General features: G+C 40.7%; 2 protein-coding genes, 1 long non-coding RNA gene and 1 other non-coding gene across 4 annotated transcripts; 2 read left to right on the top strand and 2 right to left on the bottom strand.

Moving 5' to 3' along the window:
- Positions 1–190: 190 nt before the first annotated feature.
- On the top strand, positions 191–4,940 carry LOC6734573 (SAM50-like protein CG7639). The gene is made up of 6 exons (XM_016181958.3): positions 191–275; positions 348–538; positions 3,123–3,666; positions 3,728–3,839; positions 3,900–4,458; positions 4,516–4,940. Exons 3-6 carry the CDS (start codon positions 3,158–3,160, stop codon positions 4,665–4,667), a joined length of 1,332 nt encoding a protein of 443 aa, XP_016027692.1. The 5' UTR covers positions 191–275; positions 348–538; positions 3,123–3,157; the 3' UTR covers positions 4,668–4,940.
- Positions 898–11,436, bottom strand: LOC6734571 (SH3 domain-binding protein 5 homolog). Its single transcript, XM_002081544.4, has 4 exons — positions 10,849–11,436; positions 2,974–3,036; positions 2,730–2,907; positions 898–2,670 (listed from the first exon to the last, which is right to left on the bottom strand). The coding sequence occupies exons 1-4, from the start codon at positions 10,888–10,890 to the stop codon at positions 1,520–1,522; spliced, it is 1,434 nt and encodes a 477-aa protein (XP_002081580.1). The 5' UTR covers positions 10,891–11,436; the 3' UTR covers positions 898–1,519.
- Positions 6,312–10,842, bottom strand: LOC120284465. Its single transcript, XR_005543739.1, has 2 exons — positions 6,798–10,842; positions 6,312–6,733 (listed from the first exon to the last, which is right to left on the bottom strand). It is a non-coding gene; the product is annotated as an uncharacterized LOC120284465 (long non-coding RNA).
- On the top strand, positions 8,273–8,354 carry Trnal-aag. The gene has a single exon. It is a non-coding gene; the product is annotated as a tRNA-Leu (tRNA).
- Positions 11,437–11,985: the final 549 nt, after the last annotated feature.

The raw sequence follows: 11,985 nt of genomic DNA, 5'->3' as shown, positions 1-11,985 counted from the left end.
ACTTTATTTAATTTAAATGGATAGCGTTTATAACTTTAAGAGAAAGCGAGCTTCTTTATTATCAAATTCCTTAATTTTAAATGGTTTCCTGGGTTTTTTGCTCAAGCAGTGTGACCTTTTGATGCGATAGCGTTATCGATTTAATATATCGAGTATACAGTAGTGGTGGCTATTTGACTTATAAATATATTTGAACTATATTAAAAAATTAAAACTATATAATCTGGCTACAAATCAAATCACTAAAACAATGATATTTAAATACCTTGAAGACGGTAATAACATGTTGCTTACCAAATGTTTACCAATCTTAGCTTATTTTGTTGTCCATTTATGTCGCTGACAAGTTGGCATCACTGTGTAAGAAGAAGAAGCAGCTTGTTGATTTTTGGTGCCGCACGCGTTTCGGACGAAAGTAATTGGAAATATTTGTGCTTGCGCCCGGCGTTATATATTTTGTAGTAATCGAAACACTGCCGAATCCAAATCCAAAATTCGCGTGTGCACACCCACCTGCCGAGGCGTTACCAATTCAAAGGTAAGTCAGCTGATGACGGCTGCAGCCAATTCGGGCTTACATAATTTGGGGACAGAATATTTATTTTGCCTCAGATTTGGCATTCAATGCAGTGAAAATGACATCACTTCGAAATTTTTAGAACCGCCCGCGTTTTGCTTTGTGAATTTTATAATAGTTGCAATATTTCGGCTACAGTTGCATCATTGACAGCGAACCTTAAGTTTTTGTTTCTGTAAAGGTCACCAACTTAAAAAACAGATGTTTTTTGAACAATCTTAGTACCCGCACTTCTAAAGCCCTGATAATTTAATATTCATTTAATCCGCAAGCAATTCACATAGCAAAAACCCATATGCAGCCAAAAAAAAACGTATAAATTTGAATTAAAATTCAATTTTATTCTCATTTCAAGTTTCAATATTATTTCTATTTCAAATACTTGTAGTTCATTTCATTAACTTAACTCTGGGGCACCGAACAAAACTGCATTGCATTTTCCTTTTATTAATCCACTACATTTAGCTTTGAGAGTTTCACACTTAATTATCTAATTGAATTCGTTACATTTCGACACTTGTTTTTATTCAGAGTTTCATTTTCGTGGTATTTTTAGGCTAAACTACTTAGTGCATGTGCCCATTTGAATTAAATTAGTGAGTCTACCTGGGTTTATTAGTTTAGGGTTTTAACATTAACTTAAAGCTGCTTATTGTTTGCATATCATTCAATCCTTTTCTTTTTGCTCTCTCGAATCACAAAACATTTACATAGTTAAAGTATTAACAGTGAGAAACATATACGGAGACAATAGATTAGAATGTAATCAACATTTATACGAAAATAGTTGGTGTTTATATCCTGTAGGTGTAGACTTATCGATAGTGGTGCACATTTAAATGCGGCGTTTAACGTTTTACAATTACTTCATTATTCATTTAATATAAACAAATCTGATATGGGGCTGGCTGAAGAAGTCTCCTCTGGCCCCCTAGTTGCTCACTATTCCAGAGAGCGCCTGCGCAGCGACTTGCGCACTCCGCCGAAGGCAGCACTGCTGCGATCCAGGAGCTCGTTGGACAACCTGGCTAACAGGGGCAACTCCCGCATGGAAACGTTTACGGAGGGCAAGGGCGCCAGTTGCTGTTGCAGCTTCTTAATGGGCGTGGGCGGTGCAAGGTGATTCAGCTGGTGATGGGGTGTAACTGGCAAGCTGGCTGTGGTGGCGCATGAGGTGACCTTCACCTCGACCACATCGCAGTGGCGTTTCAAGGCCTCGGCACCCAAAGAATCGGGTCGCTGTTCGGTGGACTTCAAGCGGTTCGTTTGCTGCCTTTTGGCTGTTTCTTTGAGCATCATCAAATGATCCAGCTTGTCCACTGTGGCCTTCAGTTCATGCTCCCACACATCATTCTGCTGCTGGCCATCTCCGCCCTCGATGGGACGCACCGCCAGGATCTTGACCTTCTGTCGTAGCGCCTCCAAATCGCCTTCATCCACTACACCTCTGAGCTCCCCGGCTCCCGTTTCATCGTAGTCGCAGGCATCCTCCTCATCTTCAGTTTCGGCAGCTGCTTGTGGAGTTTTTGCGCCCAGAGACATCTGGCTGCCCGCTATGGAGGGATAGTCGCACTTCTCAAGCTCCAGCTGGAAATCGGGCAGTGATGGCAAGGCACTGGAAGTCGGCGAGTTTAACTCTGCTCCCACACCCGGCTCGCGGGGTCCTGGTGGAGTGGGAAAATCTCCCCTCTGCCTATGTATATCCTCACTGATCCTCTCCAGGTTGCGTAAGGCCGTAGAGTAAGTGCTCTTAGCACCGGCCACCTGCTGCTGCAGCTCCTGAATGCGGTTTTTTTGTGTCTGCAGCTGATCCTGACACACCTGCTTCTCTTCGAAGTACGGTCGCGACTTGTTGATGCTACGACGGAAACGATCCTCAAGCTGTTGCAGCTTTTGCTCGGCGGTGTTGAAAAGTTTGGTGAGCCTCTGGTGCTCCGCATGGCAATCGGCTTTCTGCGTCTCGGCATCCATCACCTTCTGGGTAGCATGGTTAAGCATCTCCTGCCAGGCATTGTCGAACTGCCATTCGTGCGAGTTGGACATAAAACGCTGCTCAGCAAGCGCCACCGTCTCCTTGGCTGCGGCATGGATTTCTAAAGCAAAAATTAAGACTTGTTAACTCTTTTTTTCAATATTTGTTTGTTATACTAACCATTAGCTCGCTGGAACTTAACCGCTGCTTTTTGGCATTCTATTTGTGCCTCGCGTGCTTTGTCCAATGCCTCGTAGTAGGGTCTAGCCTTCTCTATGCAGTTGCCCAACTTCTTAGAGGAAACTTTAAGGCGGCGTGTAGATTCATTTAACAGGATGCGAAAGGTGGAATTGGCCTCCTAAGCAAAACATGAAGGAATTTAATTAGGCTATTATATCATTAATGAAATGACTATGGCACTTGCCTCTAGCTCGATTTCTAGCTTATTAATCTCATCGGTTGCACTATTGAGATTCTCCAGTTCAATCTGCAAAGAAGGAAGAATGTGTAATTAGTATAAAGATTTAATTGTAATTTTAAACAAACAATATAGTGACATTGACATAATTTCAGTATTTGCTTAACGCCTGCCCACCGAAGCTAGCAAGATGCCTAAGTCGGGTCGCGACGGAGGAGCATCCAAAGACTCCAAATACGATCTGAGCAAAATCTCAGCTCGCGTGGATCGCGTGAACGTCAGCGGATTGCTGCGCACCCACAACGACTATGTGATGAGGGCGGCAGATGGTCTGTTTAAGGCCAGTAACTTCCAGGATCTAATGCTGGAGGCCATGTCCGCCAAATCGTATCTGCACGAGCTAGGCATCTTCAAGGATGTGAGCGTGCACATCGATGTTAGCCGTGGAGCGGATGCCTCACCACAGGGATACGAGGTTACCTTCAAGGGCAACGAAATGTCGCGCCTGATGGGTTCGGCGGGCACCGAGATTGGCCAGAACGAAGGCTCCCTGCGAACGGAGTTGACTTTCCCCAACATTCTGGGACGTGGCGAGAACATCTCACTGCAGGGCAGCTATAGCAGCACCAGGGCCAATGATCTACAACTGAAGTTCGGGAAACCCTTCTTCCACACACGCTTCAAGGAAAATCGGCCTGAGTAAGCAGCTGTTCTCTATATTGATGTATATTTAGTATTAACAGTTGCTCTTCTTTTACAGAATGTCTTTCAGCATTTTTAGGCAAACCGATCGGTATGACATAAGTTCATTTCAAACCACCAACATTGGCTATTTGTTAGACTTCTCGGCGCATACGATGGTGGGAGTAGATGTGAGTTTAGAAGTCCTTCAAAGTAAACTTAAATTCTTAGCAATTTATTTCAATTTCCAGTTGACGCACTCGCTGCAGTATGAGAACTCCATCAGAGACGTGGGTTTGCTAAACAAATCAGTGCCCTTCGCCATACGCGATCATTGCGGCCCCAAATTGGCCTCTTTGCTGCGCTACTCCGTGGTCTACGACAATCGGGATGGAAACGTATTCCCCACACGCGGTATTTACCTTAAATCAGTAAACGAATACTGCGGATTGGGCGGTAATGTCGCCTACACCAGCAGCACTGCCCACGGAGAGTTGAATGTGCCACTGTTTGCCGGTTTGGTGGCCCAGTTTTGCGCTCGCGTTGGCGTCGTTAAAGAGACTAAAAATACCACCCAGCTGCCTATTAGCTCGCTATTCTACTGCGGTGGTCCATTGACACTGAGAGGATTTAAATTTGGAGGAGCTGGTCCAGTGGTTGAAGGAACGCCAATTGGAGCACAGTCCTTCTGGTGCACGGGCGCTCACCTGTGGGCACCGCTACCATTCGCCGGAGTCTTCAAAAACCTGGCCAGCCACTTTAGAATGCATTTCTTCTACAACATTGGCAACAACAATAGTTTCAACACAGGTTTGTTTGTGCACCTTAAATTAATCTATTACTATACTTAAACATATATCCTTGCAGAAAACATGCGTAGTGCATTTGGAATGGGTCTGGCGGTTAAGCTGGCCGAAAGAGCCCGAATCGAACTGAACTATTGTGTGCCAGTGCGTCATCAGAATACAGATAGAATCCACAATGGTTTCCAATTTGGCATTGGCTATGAGTTCCTCTAGATGCCCTCTCCCCCGCAACCATCAAATAGATGTAGCACCAGCAAAAGCCATGAGAGTCACAACAGCCGAGTTAGAAACAAATCCTTATTCACAACATATGGCTGCCCTGTTCGTAGTTTCGAGCGTTTACCGATTCTGTTTCGTATTTTTGTCAATGCATTTTATTTTCCTCTGAAAATGTATTCGTAGTCCAGCGATCATTTAAGTAGTTCCTAAGGCGTGTACATACGTAAAACGAAAGGTTAAACAAAATATAAAAAAATTTTAAACGAATGTGAGGTTTTTATGAAGTACAAATTGGGCATGGTATATATTCGATTTATTTTGCACTGTATTTTTGAATATGACAAAAACAAAGGCCAATTAAATCGGACATTAAACACAGTCTGAAAATTTAACATCTACAAGTTGAATAAGATTTTTATTTACCCGTTTTAAAGGCTATAAATAACGATAAAGACGTAAAAGTTAAATCTCAAGTGTTTCTTAACCCTGAAAATGAAATTCGACGATCTTATCTAATGTTGATTTATTAGCTACATATTTGAGCAGCAACTTAAAAATGCAATGTCTGTTTAATGAAATTTAAATCCAAGTTTCCTTTGGAAATGTCAGGTTGCTCGTTTGCGGATATCCCATTGACTTGGTGGACAGGCGGTGGAATGGAGTTCATGGATGGGTGAGCCGCATGCGGTTACAGTTTTTTGTTTGTGCTTTTGGGTTTCTTTTTTCCTTTTTTTTTTTGAATTTAAGTTCGGGACCCACGGCAGATTGTGGTCGAGAAACTGGTTTTAATTATAAATGTTGTTCGTTGTGTTTGCCCCTTTTTTTACGACGACTTTTATTAACGCTGTCCTAGTTTGATTTTTATCGTGTCCACCGCCGCTGCAAAACATTTCTCCACATCCCGGACATGAATATGATGTGAGGATGAGGGCGGGGTTTTTTTTTTTTGGTAAGGGCACGCTCGAGTTGCCTCTGTAATCGAGATTGATTTAAGACCGAGCCAAGTGCGAGCGAACCTCTGAAACTCCGAAACCGGTTATCGTGTAAACAAACAAAACCAGTTTTGGCATCCGGCGCAGATGAACACTTCAACACTTGAACTTTCCAGGAATTTTCAACAGCCCAAGGAACTTGTTTCGTGCATTTCGCTGCATTTGCCTAACGATTGGCTAATGAAAAGTTCGCTTGTTTGCCCTTCACTTGGCAGTTTTTTCATGCAGCTAAAAGAGTTAAGATAAAGGTTCCGACAGAAGGTGCAGGTCTGCCTTCCCAGACCTCGTAACTATATTTTTTATCGACTCTAGCTCCTACGTAGGGCACATATCTTCTCCAATGACGCACAATTTAATGGGTAAATACCATAAAAACACTTTATTGCAATGCGATTCAAAAGGCTAACATATATAACCGCCAAGGCAGCTGGTAGCAAAAATATTTGATTATCATCGAACAAACAAAAAATATTGTGCATAAATTAAATGTTGAAATGATAACGCAAATTGAATAAATATTTTCACAACTTCGCCTTCAAGCACTCAAAATGCAATTGCGGTGACACACGAGTGTGCAAACATTCGAATAATCTAATCGAAATATTCTTGGTAAAATTGAACATCTTTATTTTTTGGGAATCGAGCAAACATAACTCTATGAGTGAGTGGAACTTTCCTCCAGTTATTGATTTTATGCGTTCAATTTAAAGCTTCCAACGGGGTCAAAACCAAATGGAACGAGGCCTGGCCCAAAAAAAACTTAACCAAATCACGCGATGTGCGCTCATTTTGCATTCGTCAGAATCGCGCTGTTAAAGGGCGTCTAGAGTTCAGCCTGAGTCACAGACTATGAATAAAGCCAATCAAATGCGAAAGGTTATAGCCAGGAGCGTCGCTTGGCTAGGCAACTGCCACCAAGAAGATGACGTGAGTGCGGCTCGTTAGGATCCAAAACAATTCGTCAGACATGAGGGCGCCGCCCACGTTTTGGAAATTCGAGAATGGCGATTGTTTGGCTAGTAACACGTACATAAGTCTTCAGCAAACAGCGCTCATTAATAGAAATAACTAAATTAGATTAGGAAATATATCGATGTTTGCGTTGATAGATAAACAAATATTGTTAAATTACTTAGGAAAATGAAAAGCAGCACCCTAGTATAAAATAATCGTTTGCATCTGCCAGTTTCCCTTCAAAGTCACCACCACCCAAGCTCATTATTAGATATCCCAGGATCAGCTTATTCGCTTGTCCCAGCCACTTTCCACAATATACTCCCTACTTTGGACACCCCTTTGGCCACGACACTCCCTCCCGTTCCGCTCGGAGTTCCGCCAGTTCCGCAATGACGCCAGCTGCCCTTTGTGCCGGTGGCGTGATGCCGAGTAGGTCGACCTGACCTAAATCTGCTGGTGACAGCTTTCTCCCCAGCTCCTGCCGGAACCACCCCACTTTCCTGGCCAGACTTGGGCAGAATCGCAAAGGAGAAACTGTAATGGAAACCCACATCGACTTGACTTGCGCAACAGAAAAAAAAATAAGGAAGCCTCAGGAACTCGTAGGACATTCAACTCAAGCGGAAATAGACGTCATCGGCCGAAAAAAATGCGACAATTGTATGTAAAAAACCGCAAGCCAAGGGGAAAATAACCAAAGCTGGAACTGCTGAGAAAGTCTTGGCTGGTAGGTCAAAAAGATGGTTATATAAAGGAAAACTCAACGGCGATGCGTGAGTGAATGTCTGACGACCCGAAAATTAAGTCAACGTAGCTTGACAATTGCAATTGACCGCATAAAGTTTTTGCTTTTTTAATTGGAGTTATGTCAACTATGTACGTATAAAACGAACGACAGCGAGCCACATAAATCAGGAAAACTTCTGTGTTGAATATTATGGGTTCTTTTTTTTTTTGTGTGGAACTCTCGTGTGCCTGACCCACTTAGAACAAATTATTTTCAATTGCTATGCTAAGTCAAGTTCTCGACTTTCTCTTTATGACCAGGCAATTCAGATCAAAGGTCAACCAAACTCATTTTGAGTCCATACTAATCTAATAGCTGTTTAAATAAAGTATTACCTTAACTGCAAGTACAAGTTCATGACTGATAAGATTGCCTCTGTAAAATCGTATCTCTGCTGATTTGATAAAGCAGGATATGACTGCCTAAGTTCAACTACATAAACAAGCGCAATCATTGAATGTCATTAACAATTCCGACGACCAAACAAAGCCGATCCAAACTGAATTCATTAAGGCTGAAAATGCATGGCAATTGAGTGCGGTAACCGCTCTTCGAAAGTAGCAACTTTGTTGTGCGCCATCGACTATAAAGATAATGATGATGATGACAATAATGATGATGATGATACTGATGGTTGAGGAAACCCGGGGGATTGCACTCGCCCAAAAGGTTACAAAACGTCCAGTTAATTGAGAAAATAAACCTTCTGAAAGAGACAGTTTGTTTATGCAAGTGCAATCCCAACTGCTTTGTAAGTATTTATTATTATTTCCTACAATTGTTTTCGTTATTTTTGCTATAAAAATAGTAACTATAAACATAGCACTTGCGATCACAAGCACTTCTGCCGGACCGCGATTATGGGTAGCGTGGCCGAGCGGTCTAAGGCGCTGGTTTAAGGCACCAGTCTCCTCGGAGGCGTGGGTTCGAATCCCACCGCTGCCACTTTGAGATTTTTTTTTTTTTTTTTTTGATCAGAGAAAGTTGTAATTGTTTTGGAGGCGCAAACAAAATGAAAAGTAAATTCAATAATAAATGAGAGCAAGCTTATTCATCAAATGTGAAGAGTGCTATGTAGTATTAAATGCAGTTTTTATCGGTTTGCTTATGAACTTTGTATTGTATATCTTGCGATATAAGCACAAGTTCGTATTCGCAATAAAAGATAAGCATAAAGAATATCATAATACACTTTTTGGAGACACCTTTACGATATATTTTTACATATATAGAGTAGACGTTGAGTCACTTTGCGGACACGATTTTCTGATTCATAGACGCCTCGATGGAGTTCTCTAATTCGCGATACCCGTACTCTCACCTTGCTTACGTAACTGAGCCCTGAGATAGCCGACTTTATTAGTCATTTATAATTTTTATCAAATTCACCTGCACACAAAGTTTCCTTTGCTAATCTAATTATCAAATGGGGCAAGGCTACTAATTTATTTTTAAATTGCTACAAAGCTTTTCATTACTATGGTTAAAAAAACGGTCCCTTTGTTTTTTTAATAAACCAATTATCATCTAATCGATAAGTGACGCTTTGATGGGGATTGGTATGAAATAAGAAAGTTTGGGGCTCGAAAAAACAAATCCGTACCACGCAAATGACCATCTTTTTTGAGTTAACTGACGCGTGTGGAATTGTTTACAAAAAAACATCTGTTAAGACACACGTTTTTGGTTAAATAGACTTTGCGACATCGACGCGGTGCCTATTCTTTGTCTATTGTTTGGCGTCATCAACTTGAAAACATCTCTTTAGATAAGGAATTTTGCACGCGCAAAATAAAAAAAAAAGAACACCAAATGCTCATTGATAAATCATTGGCAAATCGAAGGCAAAAAAGAAAACAACAAAATCTACTTGTCGAAAGAGGAAGTCGAGCATAAAAAACATTGAGAAAGAAGACAAAAATAGGCGGAGCAAAATATTTCGCGTTTTTGGTATAATGTAGCATGCGGTTTTTCGTAGAATTCTTAACCGGTTTCGGTACAGTTTTGTATTTTGTTTATAGAGCCGCACTAATGATTGTTTATAGACAGAATGAGTATCTCCTACACATTTTCCCATACCCATACATATGTACTTTCGGACATTATCGACGAATCCAATCTAGTCACATGCCGTCTTCTGGGTTCGAAATCAAATTGTTGTTAATGACTTTGCGCCGCGTGTGGCGTCTCTCCCACTAAGTTTTGCATTTAAAAATAGAAATTATTGTAGGTCTACAGGGGGATTTTCATTTGTCTATGTGGGGGGATTCACATTCATTCTGTTTACGAACCTGGAAAAAGGTGTTTTCAACTAGAATAACCATTTTATACTTTCTCATATATGTATGAATATTTCAATATTCTCCTATTTCTAGAACGCGCTGTATTTTACTATGAATAAGTTTCAATAGATGACTATACTCTTACGATCTGAGATTTTATTTTCACAGACTCGTATTATTTCCTGCCCATTTAAGGCTATTAGGCGAGTGTGCGACTATTTTGCGTAGTTGAATGAGCAGCATATGAATCTTGATTTATGCAAACTGCGACTTGCGCTTCAAGACACTTTTCAATTGTCTGGCTTACACAATAAAATATAAAATACTCGAAATAAAAACAAAGGCGTGTTTGTTTTTTGCTGTTGCTGCTTTGGCTTGCGTGTGCGCTTTGGTATTTCCATTTATTAAATTTGTATGCATACCTCCTCTCTCTCCCGAAAATGCGAAGAGATGAGCAAAGAAGAAGGGGCGAAAGATAAAGAGCAATAACCAAGTTGCACTTGAATCTCATTTAGGTACCGAGTTCAAATCCGTTGCGGGTAAAAAGAAAAAGACCCAGTTTACTTGGAAGTGCGTGGGATTATTTGACACCCTGTGTGATCCCTTTTTTCCTGCATTTTGTATTGTTTTCGGTTTCACAATGCATATTGAACAGTTCGTCGGAAAAGGAAACTTGCAATTTGCTTAAATGGCTCGTAAATTGATTTTCTGTGTTGGTTTTTGCTGTTGTATCGTTTTTGAAAACCAACAAAGCGTAAAAAAGGTTCACGCAATAAATGAGTAACGAAATGCAATGCAAAAACGCCTGTTTCCTATTTCCAAAATGCAATGCTCTATGTTTTTTGCTTGTGAGTTGTAAACATAATTTTTGTATGAAAATCTAGGTGCACAATTATCACTTTGGTACAGTAAACACCCTCGGTCTATACAATTCACCGAATCGAGTAATCACTGTACCAACAAAAACTGCACTGCAAAGAAGAACAGGTGATAGAGAGAACTAGCAAGCAAGCCAAAAACAAAGCAGCCTGAATATTGTTATTGTCATTAAAATACCGTTCCATTCAGTGCCAGGTACGAAAGAGAGAGGCAGACAGTGAGAGAGAGAAGGGGAGAAAATAGGAAGGACAGCAGGCAAATTGCCAAAGGAAAATCACCTGAATTTGAGGATCCAGTTCGCCGTCTTCTGCACTCGACATTTTCACTGGTTTTCACTGAATTCGTTCCAAATGCAAATATATCGCTAAACGCGTTAATTTTCACTTTTCTGCAGCCCGCTTTTCAATTGAAAAACGCTTTTGCATTTCACTATTTGATCTCGTTGCTACACACACACATCCCACGACTATCAATTTGCTGGTGTGTTTTGTTTTTCTTTTTTCTGTGTTTTTCTTTGCAATATTATGTAAATTGGTGTTGGCAATTTTAACTGGCAATTTGCTATGCTGGTACCGCAGCAGTATTAAAACAAATATTTCATTTTACGTCTTATGTTTCACAACGAAGTTAAAGGCGAAAAGGGAGAGGGACACATTGCGATTACATTAGGTGTGAACAAGACGAACGGTACAAGTGGACAGGGCACGCGGCTTTTCACCTTCTCCTCCGATCGGCGCATCTAAGGTATACAATTAACTCGCTTATAAAGGCTAAACTATCCTAAAAATTAAAGACGCGTCCAGACGCGACGAAATGAGAAGCTGAATTCGGTGTGACCGCAGTGCGGTGTTACCAGATAGAAAAACTGCTGCCCAGCAGTTGCTGAAATAAACATTTGGTATTTTTATTCTATTAGTATATTTCACTGCCATGCTAGCATTGTTGCCAACTATTTGCAAGAAAAATAAACGGGCGGGCTTGGTATTTTTATCTTCTTTTACCATTACGTGATATGCCTCATCTACGTCACCATCACATCACGTTACGTGTTGATTCACTTCGTTACGGTATGAATAATATTAATCCCGCAAATGAATTAAAAATATATTGTTGTTTCAAAAAGGATTTTTCTGAACGTTGCAAAACAGGAATTAAAGAAATATAAATAAATCGGTCTGACTAAACAACAAAATATTCATTAAAACTAGCAACATTTTACTATGAAAGTTTACTTTATTTGTTATTTGTTTTCATCGTTTTTGTTTTGCCCTTTATGTGCTTTACATGTTTGTGATTTTATTCGTATTTAATTCATTTACTTTTCCTTATATGCGTTTATAAATCGAATACTCCAATTTCCTCTAATGATATGCGCACCAAACATATTTTTAACTGAGCGCAATTAACAGAAAACC

Source organism: Drosophila simulans, chromosome 2R (assembly GCF_016746395.2).
Source record: "Drosophila simulans strain w501 chromosome 2R, Prin_Dsim_3.1, whole genome shotgun sequence".
NCBI lineage: Eukaryota > Metazoa > Arthropoda > Insecta > Diptera > Drosophilidae > Drosophila > Drosophila simulans.
Note: the sequence above shows the minus strand (reverse complement) of the source record. Positions and strands in the feature narration are given on the sequence as shown.